The 13,050-nt window shown below is 42.9% G+C and overlaps 1 protein-coding gene across 1 annotated transcript in view; it reads right to left on the bottom strand.

The window, feature by feature from the left end:
- unc5da (unc-5 netrin receptor Da) overlaps positions 1–13,050 on the bottom strand; it is a 245,368-nt gene that overhangs the window by 18,600 nt on the left and 213,718 nt on the right. Inside the window, exons 10-13 of the mRNA XM_034095950.2 lie at positions 12,120–12,269; positions 8,799–9,017; positions 6,246–6,330; positions 894–1,065 (exon numbers count right to left, since the gene is read on the bottom strand). Coding sequence (XP_033951841.1) covers positions 894–1,065; positions 6,246–6,330; positions 8,799–9,017; positions 12,120–12,269 — 626 coding nt within the window. The remainder of the gene's footprint in view (positions 1–893; positions 1,066–6,245; positions 6,331–8,798; positions 9,018–12,119; positions 12,270–13,050) is intronic.

Raw genomic sequence — 13,050 nt, 5'->3', positions numbered from 1 at the left:
CCCATAAAAAGTAACTACAATTCTACCCGTGATATACGCTCATTATATCACGGCTAAGAACCAATCAGATTGCTTGATTTCACTTGTCCGTTTTTTAAAGGTGTGGTAGGTAAGTTTCAGAAAACGGCTCGAGTGCACTAAAATTTGAAAGTACACAGCCGAAAAGAATCCGCCCCTTCCTTCAGACTTCCTTACAGAGCCGGCTAAACGGATTGGTTGTACTTTTTACAGTATTACGGGTTCCACAGATTTTATGGATTTGTTGTCAAAGCACTTCAGATATTCATTGCTATCAGGATGTTAAGAGCATTCCATGGAATATAACAAAAAGTGTATCTCGAGCCGGTTTCTCAAACTTACCTACCCCCACTCCCTTATGCCTTTATCTACTGTTGTGCCATATAATAAATAAACAGATGGATATGATTGTGCTTTTTCTCTCCTCACAATGTAAATTGTGCTTGTTGTGTTTTATTGTTTTACCAGCTGCAATGCAGAATTCACAGATTCATACAAGAGAAATGCTTTGAAACACCATTATTATTAAACTAGGGAAATAAATGAATGTTTAAATGACTAATACCAGTCATTTGGATTTGGTCTGACACTTCTTTTGGATGTATGACAGCATGAGGTAGAGCTTGAAAGGGCTACATTTTATACAGAATGACAAATCTGAGCTGGCAACCCTGAAATCGACTCCGTGCTTGCATGACCACACTGCAGGATGGACATTTTCATCAAAGTAAGTGGTAGCAGTTTTATCAGATGGTTTTGATATTCAGGGCACTGGTGGAAGCTGTGTGTTTTCACTTGTTAACATTCTGCACTCATGTTGCAGCCGGGAATTTGGATCTGATAAGTGAAGCTGATGTTAAATAGAAATTGCTCACCTCCCACTTGTTTTCCTGTGTCTGCCTCTTTAGCCGGATGGTCCAATTATCGGCTGAAACCTCCGCACAATGGGCAATGGTCATGGCTATGGGACAGGACAGGTCCAGGCCGGGGGGGCCGTACGTGACTGCAGGGCTCAGGAAAACCTCTGACCCTTCCTCGGACACAGAGCTGCACCACAGAAAAACAGTTAAAACAATCATACATATCAAAACAACAAATGTTAAGAATCCTAAAACTCCTCTTGAACCACTAGACTGTAGGGGTGTAACGGTATCCGTATTCGTCCGAATGCCTTTTTTTATGGAGGGAAAAAAGTCTGTCACTCAGTGCAGTATATATAATCCAGGGGCGGTATTGCGCCTAAAAGCTGTTTGCCTGCCGCCCTTAAACAACAAATGAAGAACAAGAAGAAAACACAACAACAAAACGAACAAAATACAAGAAGAAGAGAAGTTAGTATGGCGAGTTCACACAACACACAGGAGCTAGAACCCACCTGCTTCTTTTAAATCAGCTGTGTGGGAACATTTCGGGTTCCCTGTGGACTACAATAACGATGGAGTGCGAGTGGTGGATCGGACGAGGACGGTGTGTCGGCGTTGTTCGACAGCGGTGCGGTATGCTAATAGAGAACCGCAGTGACGCGTCCTAAAATCCGGAAGTAAGTTAGCATTTTTACCACGTCCGGTTCCTTCGATAAAAAGCAATGCCATTTCTCCATAGGGTTTTGGAAAATAGCTCCAAATAAGGTCTGTGTTTGACACAAATTGAAGAGACAGATCACGTTTTGTTCTACGAGATTACGTGTCTGAAAAACGATGGTTGTTAACAAGTGGCTGAATAGGACTACAGAAGTTGTCCAGGCTGTTTTACGTCATTACACCGAACAGCTAAAACACTCCCGCTAAGTTAGTTGGCCCTGTTCTGCTTGAAAGCAAGTACCTGCCTCGTGCAGACTGTTCAAACAAACGCTTCAACTCGTACCATTTACAATCTGTATGTTTGAATATGGATCTTAAGTTGGCGTGACGTTGAAGCAGCGACCCCGCTGTAGTTCCTTTATAGCATAACGTTAGCATTTTGCTTCTTGCGACTAGATGTATGCTTCGAAAATTATAAAAGTAGGATAGACATGTGGAGATTATCCGGCTGAACAAAACGTGATCCGTCTCTTAAATGTGTCTCAACCACAGACCTTATTTCCAGCTATTTTCCAAAATCCTATGGAGAAATTGCATTGCGTTTTTGACGAAGGAACCAGAAGGAGTTTACATCCGGGTTTTAGGACGCGTCACTGCGGTTCTCTATGGTACCACACGCCAAACATGCTACATCATATCAGAAGGCATCACCCAGATTTCCAATCACCGGAGCCCGGCGAAAAACAACAACAGCTGATCCCCACTGTTTTTAAGAAGCCAATAGACATGAGAGCCGAGAGACCAAAATAAATAACGGAAGCTATTGGCATATATATTTCAACGACTTTGCGCTCTTGAAACACTTTCTTATTATTTATTTTGTAATATTTTCAAGACATTCTTTTTAGTTTTACAGCTTGATGAAACCTTTTTGTTTGACATCAGCCATTATAGATAATATGGCCATCTGAGTGTGTGTGGTACCGTTTGTGGTTTGTTTTTAACTGTGTAATAGGCCTACAGTTAATTATTCAAAATGTTAGAGTTCCTTATTTGTATACTGAAAGTTGCACTACTGTTCAAAAATAAATATGTGACTATAAACACAGTACACTCAAATCCTTGGACACTCATAATGAATCAATCCCTGAGCAGCTGACACACAGACACAAAGATAGAGGAAGATTAAAGCACCAAGACTAATGGACAGTGGGGCTGGGGAGGACAGGCCTTAGCACACAGCGTGTAAGCTCAGTGGGTCGATGGAGCTTATGAAGCCTGTTCTGGCCAGCCTGGTGACAGATTAGCTGGGCCAAGCTGCTTTTGGCCAGGGGCCCAATCTTGGCTGGAAGCCCCGAAGACTGAGAGCAATCAATGGGACCACCATCAGTCATGCAGCTGGCCCGGCCGGACCCCTCACACACAGGACACAATGTTGCTGCTGTTGTCACTGGGGCGGCATGGATATTTCTCAACATCATTAATGCAACTGCAGCAGGGACAGGCGCTGACATGAAAGCACAGATGCATCACAAATGTGTAAAGTGTGCGTGGACCCACACAAATACAGGGAACACCCACAGAATGAGAATGAGATAGATGTTAGAATAACTTTTATTATAGGTGACACTTCTCATGTTGACACGGTTACCTCACTTCCTAGATAACCAAGGCTGTGTTCAAATGTTATTCTGATACCAAATATATTTTACAAGAAATGATTTAGATGAATAAGAAAATGATCAATTCGACCATCACTTGAGCCAAATGTTACATTTACTGTTGTGTTTTTGCCCGTCCAGTAGCCCAACACTGAAAAATCAGCTTAGAATGATATGAAATGCAGGAACACAATAATTGGTCATATTATTTGCCAATGTACTTTCTTTGACAGTGAATGTAGCATATTGTGTATAGTAGTAGAGCAGTGTTTTCAATTGGGACCTAGCTCCTGGTTCATTCTATATTCCTTACAGGGGTTGTGTGTGTGTGTGTGTGTGTGTGTGTGTGTGTGTGTGTGTGTGTGTGTGTGTGTGTGTTTTGTGCCAAGAGGGTAGCTTTCCCAAGGAACAAAACCTGAAACCAAGGTTTATTTTACTCTTATTTTTTTACTTTTTCTGGTGCAGATGTATGTGTATGTCAAAAAACACCTCAAACACCATCTGTTCACTCAGGCCTTTGGCCTCAACTAATATACAGTCACTTATTTCCTGCTATTGCTCTGTATGATTATTATTACCTTTTGTTTTGTTACTTCCCATTGTAAAGCGTCCTTGGGTTTCTTGAAAGGCGCTATATAAATTGAAATTATTATTATTATTATGTAACTTCTTTATTATACTGTTACGTTTCAAAAAATAAAAACGACAACCCTTTTCTATCTAAAAATAATACCCCACATGCAGATAACCCCGTGCCCTGCAGCCACAGGCTCTAAGACACCAAGGTAACCTGTACTGAGACTATGGTAATTATCCAGACTGCCTGAGCATAGATTAAAGGTCTGGTTGTGGTTATGAGAATAAAGAAGTACCACTTCAGGAAGATAGTTGAAATGTAAATATTAGATTGGGGTTATTAGTTAAATCGCGTCTCTTGTTATTGTGCTGTCTATTGTTACATTTTTTCACACAAAAGCATCAAATGTGGCATTTATTGTTTTTATTTATTTCATTTAGCTCAGAACACAATAATAAGTAACGTATTGACCATGACTCATCAGAGAGAGTCTCTAAAGTTATCACATTGGTATGGAGTTCAACAAAATGACAGGCATAAAACTAAGCTTGGAATTATACTGAATTAATGTATTTGGTTAGAGTGTAAATTCATCCACAACTAAAAATGCTAAAAGGAACATCACTTCCCTGAGCGACACTATGCAGTATAACTTACCTTCCTGTGTAAAGGATGGTCAAACAACTATTAGCAACTCACGGTTGTCTGCCTTAGGCTTTCCCAGATGTCATTTTATCCTAATACATTTTTTTTTCTAATTGTCAAAATTAGCATTTCAATTGAGTTATGGCCAGAAAAACGGTTTTGTAAAGTAACGGGGACATTGACCTCTGACCACAGAATTATTATCAGGTTATCTTTTAATACAACTGGATATTTGTGCAAATTGGAAGAAATTCCCAGAAGGCGATTCTGTGAAGCACCGAGGCAAACAAATCAGAATGATGTTGCTCAACTCATTGCTCTAAACTTGCACCAGTCACATCCTAAAAGCGATATTTTGTCACAAACTATGATGCTGTCCTCAGACTACCCACTGTCCCCTGCTGCGCTGGAGGAGATCGCATACAGAACCCCCAGGTGAAGCCTAGAGGACGAACTAAAGCTCTTTCAAACACCTGAAACCGAGCCAGAGCCGATCGATTCTTATTCTCTGCAGAGGAGAGCCACGTCTTATGTAGATGGCCGAGTTTGAATGGAAAGAAAGGATCCAATTTCTCCGATGAACTCTGCGGCTGTCAGGAGATAGGCTGTGACTGACAGCTCAGTGGGGCTCGGGTCCTGCAGCTCCTCTGACGGCAGCCAGAGAAGTAAACAGCATCAGCTTATCAGAGCAGGGCAGCAGCCTGGAGGGCAGCAGCATGGAGGGCAGCAGCCTGGAGGGCAGCAGCCTGGAGGGCAGCAGCAGCAGCCTGGAGGGCAGCAGCATGGAGGGCAGCAGCAGCCTGGAGGGCAGCGCCGAGGCTGAACTGGGGAGACTTTGGGCAGAGGGGTGAACCAGCCCCCTGACTGAGCCCGTTCCCAACCTGAAGGTGACCTTTGATCTGTATCTTTCCCTCAAATGACCCTCGGCACTTAATGTGCGGGTGCTGGTGAGATTGCAGTTGAATTTCACGTGGCACTAAATGTCACTTTTGATTCTCGGTGGGATGTAGAAATTGAAATTCATTGAGAAGCACAGGCTGTTAGCCGCGTTGTTAGGGTGATATTTCGCTAGCGGGGTTTCACACAGACATGCTGACACATTGATACCGTCTGCTATAAATCAAGAACATGTCCAAAAACGGACTGCTGCTTGTCAGATACCGTTTGAGGCTCCGTTGCAAACAAGTCACAGGTATTACTCCCCTTTTCAAAGGGCTCTTATCTATCATGCCTTTTCCTCCTCAAGTAATAGCTTTGTGAGAATCCTGACATCAGAGTTACAGAAAAAGACTTGAGCTGGCAGGAAACAGTCATCCAGACTTTGTAGCATACATATCACGTCCAACAGAACCAAACACATAATCAATATCACCGATCATCAAATAGTGTCACTGGTATGTCTATTAACATAAAACGGGCTACCAGAGGCACGGAGGGCATCTCTCTCTCTCTCTCTCTCTCTCTCTCTCTCTCTCTCTCTCTCTCTCTCTCTCTCTCTCTCTCTCTCTCTCTCTCTCTCTCTCTCTCTCTGAGACAGTTGCATAAGGCAGCATCGAAATCTGTCTGCGGCTGCCAATGTATTTATGACACATCATGTCCCCCCCCACAGTGCCTGCAAGATGAGAAAGGACCCCTGATGGGTGGGTATATGTTCTGCATCTGTATGTGTGTATGTGTGAGTACATGGGACTCTCCGCTTGAGAGGATCTGTGTGAGCTCTTTGTGTGCATGCTCGGCAAAGAGAGGGAGAGACGAGGTGGCGTGAAGAGGGAAGAGAGATGGTTGAAAGATTAAAGGAGAGCAGTGTGTACTGAGAGTCCTCACATGCTGTCCTCCTGGTTGATGATCATGTACATCTCCCAGGTAGTGTCTTCTGAGATCCCCCCATGAGGCACCAGCAGACTTATCCCTGCAGAGAAGAAGGCATGCAGAGAGTGATCAGCACACAGGCAGAGCGGTGGGTGGGAGAATACTTAGATGATAAGAAATACCAGAGTGTAGGAATACTCTGTTCAAAGTAAAAGTCCTGCAATCAAAATGTCACCCAAGTAAAAGTACACATATACACTGAACAAAAATATAAATGCAACACTTTTGTTTTTGCTCCCATTTTTCTCGACCATAAGCCGTCTCCAAAGGCGTTTCAGAGCATTTGGCAGTACATCCAACCGGCCTCACAACCGCAGACCACGTGTAACCACACCAGCCCAGGACCTCCACACCCAGCATGTTCACCTCCAAGATGGTCTGAGAGCAGCCACTCGGACAGCTGCTGCAACAATCGGTTTGCATAACCAAAGAATTTCTGCTGTCAGAAACCGTCTCAGGGAAGCTCACCTGCATGCTCGTCGTCCTCATCGGGGTCTCGACCTGACTCCGGTTCGTCGTCGTAACCGACTTGAGTGGGCAAATGCTCACATTCGATGGCGTCTGGCACGTTGGAGAGGTGTTCTCTTCACGGATGAATCCCGGTTTTCACTGTTCAGGGCAGATGGCAGACAGCGTGTGTGGCGTCGTGTGGGTGAGCGGTTTTCTGATGTCAATGTTGTGAATCGAGTGGCCCATGGTGGTGGTGGGGTTATGGTATGGGCAGGCGTATGTTATGGACGACGAACACAGGTGCATTAATGATGGCATTGTGAATGCACAGAGATACCGTGACGAGATCCTGAGGCCCATTGTTGTGCCATTCATCCACGACCATCACCTCATGTTGCAGCATGATAATGCACGGCCCCATGTTGCAAGGATCTGTACACAATTCCTGGAGGCTGAAAACATCCCAGTTCTTGCATGGCCAGCATACTCACCGGACATGTCACCCATTGAGCATGTTTGGGATGCTCTGGATCGGCGTATACGACAGCGTGTTCCAGTTCCTGCCAACATCCAGCAGCTTGGCACAGCCATTGAAGAGGAGTGGACCAACATTCCACAGGCCGCAATCAACAACCTGATCAACTCTATGCCAAGGAGATGTGTTGCACTGCGTGAGGCAAATGGTGGTCACACCAGATACTGCCTGGTTTTCGGACCCCCCCAATAAAGAAAAAATGCACATTTCAGAGTGGCCTTTTATTGTGGCCAGCCTAAGGCACACCTGTGCAATAATCATGCTGTCTGATCAGCATCTTGATATGCCACACCTGTGAGGTGGGATGGATTATCTCGGCAAAGGAGAAGTGCTCACCATCACAGATTTTTTCAGATTTGTGAACAATATTTGAGAGTTTTAGATCTTTGAGTTCATCTCAAAGAAAAAAATGGGAGCAAAAACAAAAGTGTTGCATTTATATTTTTGTTCAGTGTACTTACCAACCTTCATTATGCAGTGCCATTTCAGAATGATATATATAATATGTTTTATAATGATTGATCAATAAAGTGTTCTCAAAGCTGGTGAAGGTGCAGCTAGTCTGAAGTACTTTGTAGACTGCAGGGTAGCTGGTGGATTTACTCCAGGTGGAACTAAAGTCTGATTCAACATTTCAATTCAACAATTCATCCACATATGTAAAGTAACTAAAGGTATTAAATACATGTAGTGGAGGAGAAGTACACCATTTACCTCTGAACTGTAGTCGAGTAGAAGTACAAAGTAGCATAAATTGAAATACTTAAGTAAAGTACTAGTACCTCAAAATTGTGTTCAAGTACAGAACCTGAGTAAATGTACTTAGTTACTTTACAGCCACACACTGCCCTGCTGTCATGTCTCCTTACTAAAGGTGACAGCCAGAGAGGTGATGGCACGAGGAAAAGGAAGAGGGTCCCGGAGGCCTCGTGAATCAATGCTGCCAAGAGCGTCTTCGTCACAAGCACAAACACTGTGTCTCAGATACACACACTACTGTAAACAATTACTGCCAATGTACACTGCAGTTGATAAAGGCCCTCGAGGGACAGGATGATGAATGTAGGCCGCGAGGAAAAGCTGCCTTAATAATGTGGTACACTGAGCATCACAGGTTTACATAGTGAACATTTACTTTATAGTGTACAGTGTGTTCTTTATAAAGTTACACATTCCCTACAGCTAGAACACTTTGTCGTATAATGAAACATGTTGATTGGGTTTGTCAGGATGCACTGGTTGGATAGAAATGTCAAAGCTGTCTAACCTCAGCGCTTCAGTAAATAAGATATTCATGTTCATGTTAGTCGGTCGATCAAAGACATTTCCAAATATTCGCAGCATGCCAACACTGACAGGTCAAACAACTTCAAAACGCATTACAGGGTTCCCTGTATCATCTTTGCTGCGGTTTCAAAGATATAGATTTCAGCTTCTCTGCAATTTCTTTAGTTTTAGGTTTAAGGAATGTCAGCTCACACACTGGGTTATATATGGAACGAAGTGTCTCACAGTGGGCTCACCTGTGCTGGGCACCACCAGCCTGCCTCCAGCATAACCAAACACTGCCGTTGCTTTGTGAAGAGGCCTGCTGGGAGTCAGGGAGACTTGTGGAGTGAACAGATTTTTGCCTCTTCTGCCCAGCGTGGTCCCAACTGGAACCCCTCTGTAGTCTGGAGCCAGGCCCCGTGGAAATGTCTGAGGGTGGGACATGACATGGTACTCTGCCCTTTCTGCCACCCCTAGAGAAACAATCAAATACAACGTTTTTGCGGTTAAACTAACACTGTTCATTAGACCCAGAGCAAAAACAGTAGCCTATAGGGCATCACTGTAAACTCCATTTCTCTTATCACCGGAGTGCAGACACATGTAACAACAAGATATTAGAGGATTACATTAGAGGTTGAATTCAGTATGGTGTCTGTAAAACCAATCACTCTCCAAATTCACCTTAAAACAGCAGTTGTTCAATTATAGCTTAGCAAACAAATGTGTCTTTGAAGCTTTGGATTTCTCTTCAAGCCAAAGCAATGCGCATGGATCTGTTGTAAGAAGTAAGTAGCCTAGTAAGAAATACCATGACAAACAAAACATGTTTTGTCCGAGCTAGGGATGCTCCGATCGAGATCGGCCGATACTCACTCTCTACCGATCGATCGGTGCTCTCTAAACATGGCGATCGCGAGAGCCGATCGCATGACGTAAAATACATGACACTTTTCTCTGTGCGCGGCAAAACAAGCTCGCCAGAATGGCTTCACCGGTCTGGCAGTATTTTAAGGTGTCCGAAAAAGACAGTAAAATAGCGGTATGCAACGTGAAGCAGAAACCCTGCAGCTCCGCCCGCTGAGACGGACCGGTGAACGGAGCAACACACAAGAGTTAGACCTAACACACGTAGCTATTTTATCTACCTCTGGAACAAGCTACACTAGATATAAATATATTTATTCTTCACTGTCGGGTCACTCATTACTGGATCAGTGAGCTGCATGAGACGATACTGACGGCTGTCAGGAGAGGGAGAGAGAGGGGGGAGAGAGAAAAAGAGAGCGCTTCCGCTCATTCATCCCGTGTTATTCTCCAAAGTGAATGTAAACTTGAATAATGTACATCATTTGAATGCAATAATTAAGTTGATTGTTGTTTGTGGAAGCTCCAGTGAATGAGCCCCATTGACTGAGTTTAAACATCACTTTAAATGGAAGATTTAAAGTGATGTTTAAATCTTCCATGTAGGCCCCGCCCACTCGATCGGATCGGCGATCGGTATCGGCCGATACTGATTCCGGCGAATTGGCCGCAACATTGGCGATCGGAGCATCCCTAGTCCGAGCTATTTTATATATATATATATATATTAGTGCTGTCAAAATTATCGCGTTAACGGCGGTAATTAATTTTTTGAATTAATTGCGTTAAAATATTTAACGCATTTAACGCATGTGCAGAATGGCCCGCCCCATACGTGCCACCAGTGGCAGCGCCAGGGTATGGCTGGGGTAGGCTACACCCATACCAAGAAATGGCTGAGCCCCACCATGAAAAATGATGTTAAAGTAAGCAAAATAAAGTCTGCCAACTCGAGCGGAGTAAATTGCACAGACAGCAGTTAGTAAGATTGATTTCAGTAGCCACGGTTTTGAAAACTTTTGTCACGTAGTGATCGTCTTCTCAATAGAACATCTTTGATAACGGCGTGGTGTTGTTGCAGGAAGTCCCGACGGAGAATACTCTTGCTGTAGTACAGGGCAGAGCCATATAATAGTAATAATATGGCTCTGGTACAGGGGTGCACATAACTGGTACGCAGGGTATGTGCGTAATCTGAAATGCGTCCCGTCACTTGTGTCACAAAGCGCATTTGCGTACCGACGTACTTGTGAAGCTTTTCCAGAAGGCGGTTAGATCACCGGACGACAGAGTCGGTCTCCGTGTGCACAGACAGGGCTGCTGTTAACGTCGGTCTGTACAACGGAACTGTGCCAAAACTACGCCAACCGGCTGCGGAGGGAGACTCCCCCCCATCACTGGAGAACTGCGCTAAAACAGCTGATCACAACGTTCACACTCTGTGGTCACAAAGTACTCCACTAGGCGCCCCCCCCTAGGTCGACTTTCCTGAAGTACTCCCCCGTTGATAGAAATCAACACGTAATGAATTAAGACCCCACGGTTTGATGATTGATAGGTGTGTGGGTTGTCTTTCATTTTGACATGCAGAAAAATGTTATAATAAACATACATACTGTATGTTAAATGGATATATCCGCCTGCTTTCATTAATCTTTCCATTCCCACAACAATATACATAAATAAATGGCATATTTTGGACATAGTTCGAATGGTGATTAATCATGATTAATTAATTTTTAAGCTGTGATTAATCTGATTAAAAATGTTAATCGTTTGACAGCCCTAATATATATATATATATATATATATATATATATAAATATTTGGTTTGGAAGTGCCTACCAACAAACTGTGAAATAAGAAGACAACATTTTTTTGTTGGCTGCCTAAGTAAGAAAACATGAGATTTGATAAACATTCAGGTTTTCTCCCTTCTCTCTTAGGGAGGAGGGCTTAAAGAAACAGGAGTGAAAAACCAAGCATTTTAGTGTTAGGATAACATCTGTAAAAAAGTCTAGTAAAAAAGTAAAAGTATGAATCCTTAAAATGAGCACAATATTACCTCTCCAATCTCCCCCAAAACCAAAACAGAATGTAAGAATTGTAACAAATTAAATAGTGTGTTTATCTGCTATATATAACGTAAGCTACAATTGTTAGCGTGAATAGCTAACTAGCTACTAGACTATAATTTGAGATAGTGCTTTGTTTGCCAAACTTAACTTCATCTTCATAGGTGCTTAAAGACATTAAAAGTCATCTGGAGGCGGTGTTTTCAACCAGCTAATGGAGCTCATTTGACTGAAATCAGCTATTCAGCTATATCTAGTAATAATCTGCCGGCAACAGTTTATATTTTTGCCAGGAAATCTGACGTCTGAAGCCTGCTTCTGTCTGAAATCAAGAAGCTACCACACACTTAGAGTTGTACATCTGTATCACTGTAAACTGCAGATGTGCGGCGCAAGAGCGGAAAGTTTGACAGGCGTAGCAACAGTAACTAAGAAGGACGTGGCTTAGTAATGGTCAATTTGTGATGCCCTTCAAGACCATGACCATTTTTCTTTTATGACAGCTTTCTTAGAGATTGCCTCAAAGTAGGTTCAAAGAAAGATGTCCTTCCGAACAGCAACAGCAAACTTATTTTCTTGCACCATTTGAACACCACAGTCAGGGGCTCACAAAACACACATCAATTTGCTGACCTTTGACCTTGAGATTAGGCAATGGGTCAAGCAGTGAGCGCTCAGCCATCAGATCCTTGTCGATGGAGTCCTGGAAACACATAGGGCTGGTGTAGGTGCGCGACACTGTCAGATCCGGTTGCATGGATGAATTCATTAGCAGAGGGTTTGCTGGAAAACACACAAAGAGAGAAAATGCAGATTACTGTCAACAATAAGACATCTTTAAGCAACAATCACATTTGCAGAGAGTGACACTTTACACGGCCTCCATCAACAACAATTAAACCTATAAGGTGTCAAGATAATTAGGTTTTAACATCCTTCAAGTATTACCATCATTACATCCCCATGGGAACAGGAACTCCTTCCCGAGCAACGTCCCAATTAAAGGGCCAGCGACTGTGGTGCAGTGATATACTTAAATCTGATGTTCAAAGATACTGTGACAATCTGCCATAGTAATACCGAATCAATTTGAAGATGAACTAGATTTACATATTCTTTTTCTAATAAAAAGGTGTTGCTGTGGCTAAAGGCACCATGTGTATGCAGTGGTGGAAAGTACATTTAATCAAGTACTGTACTTAAGTAACATTTTGAGGTACTTATAATTCACTTGAGTATTTTTATGCTAAGTTACTTTATGCTTTACTTTACAACATTTCAGAGGCAATCTTTGCTTTTACTCCATTCTTTTTTTTGAAACAAACTTAGTTACTAGCTAGTTTGCAGGTATGGATTTATAATACAGAATATAAATCAAACAGTAAAGCATTATGTATTCTTATATGTTAAGCAATTTAGCAGTAAATCAAGTCATTTAAATAATCCCCTCCTTTCAACAAGATGTTAAAGCATTATTAATGATGGGTGTGGGAGTGTGGGAGAGACACTCCCTCTGGAGGGAACATGCACACACACCTTTATAAACTAATAGGGCCTCTTTAGG

The sequence above is a fragment of the Pseudochaenichthys georgianus genome, chromosome 12, assembly GCF_902827115.2.
Source record: "Pseudochaenichthys georgianus chromosome 12, fPseGeo1.2, whole genome shotgun sequence".
NCBI lineage: Eukaryota > Metazoa > Chordata > Actinopteri > Perciformes > Channichthyidae > Pseudochaenichthys > Pseudochaenichthys georgianus.
The sequence above is the reverse complement of the archived record's forward strand: the minus strand, read 5'-3'. Positions and strand labels throughout refer to the sequence as shown.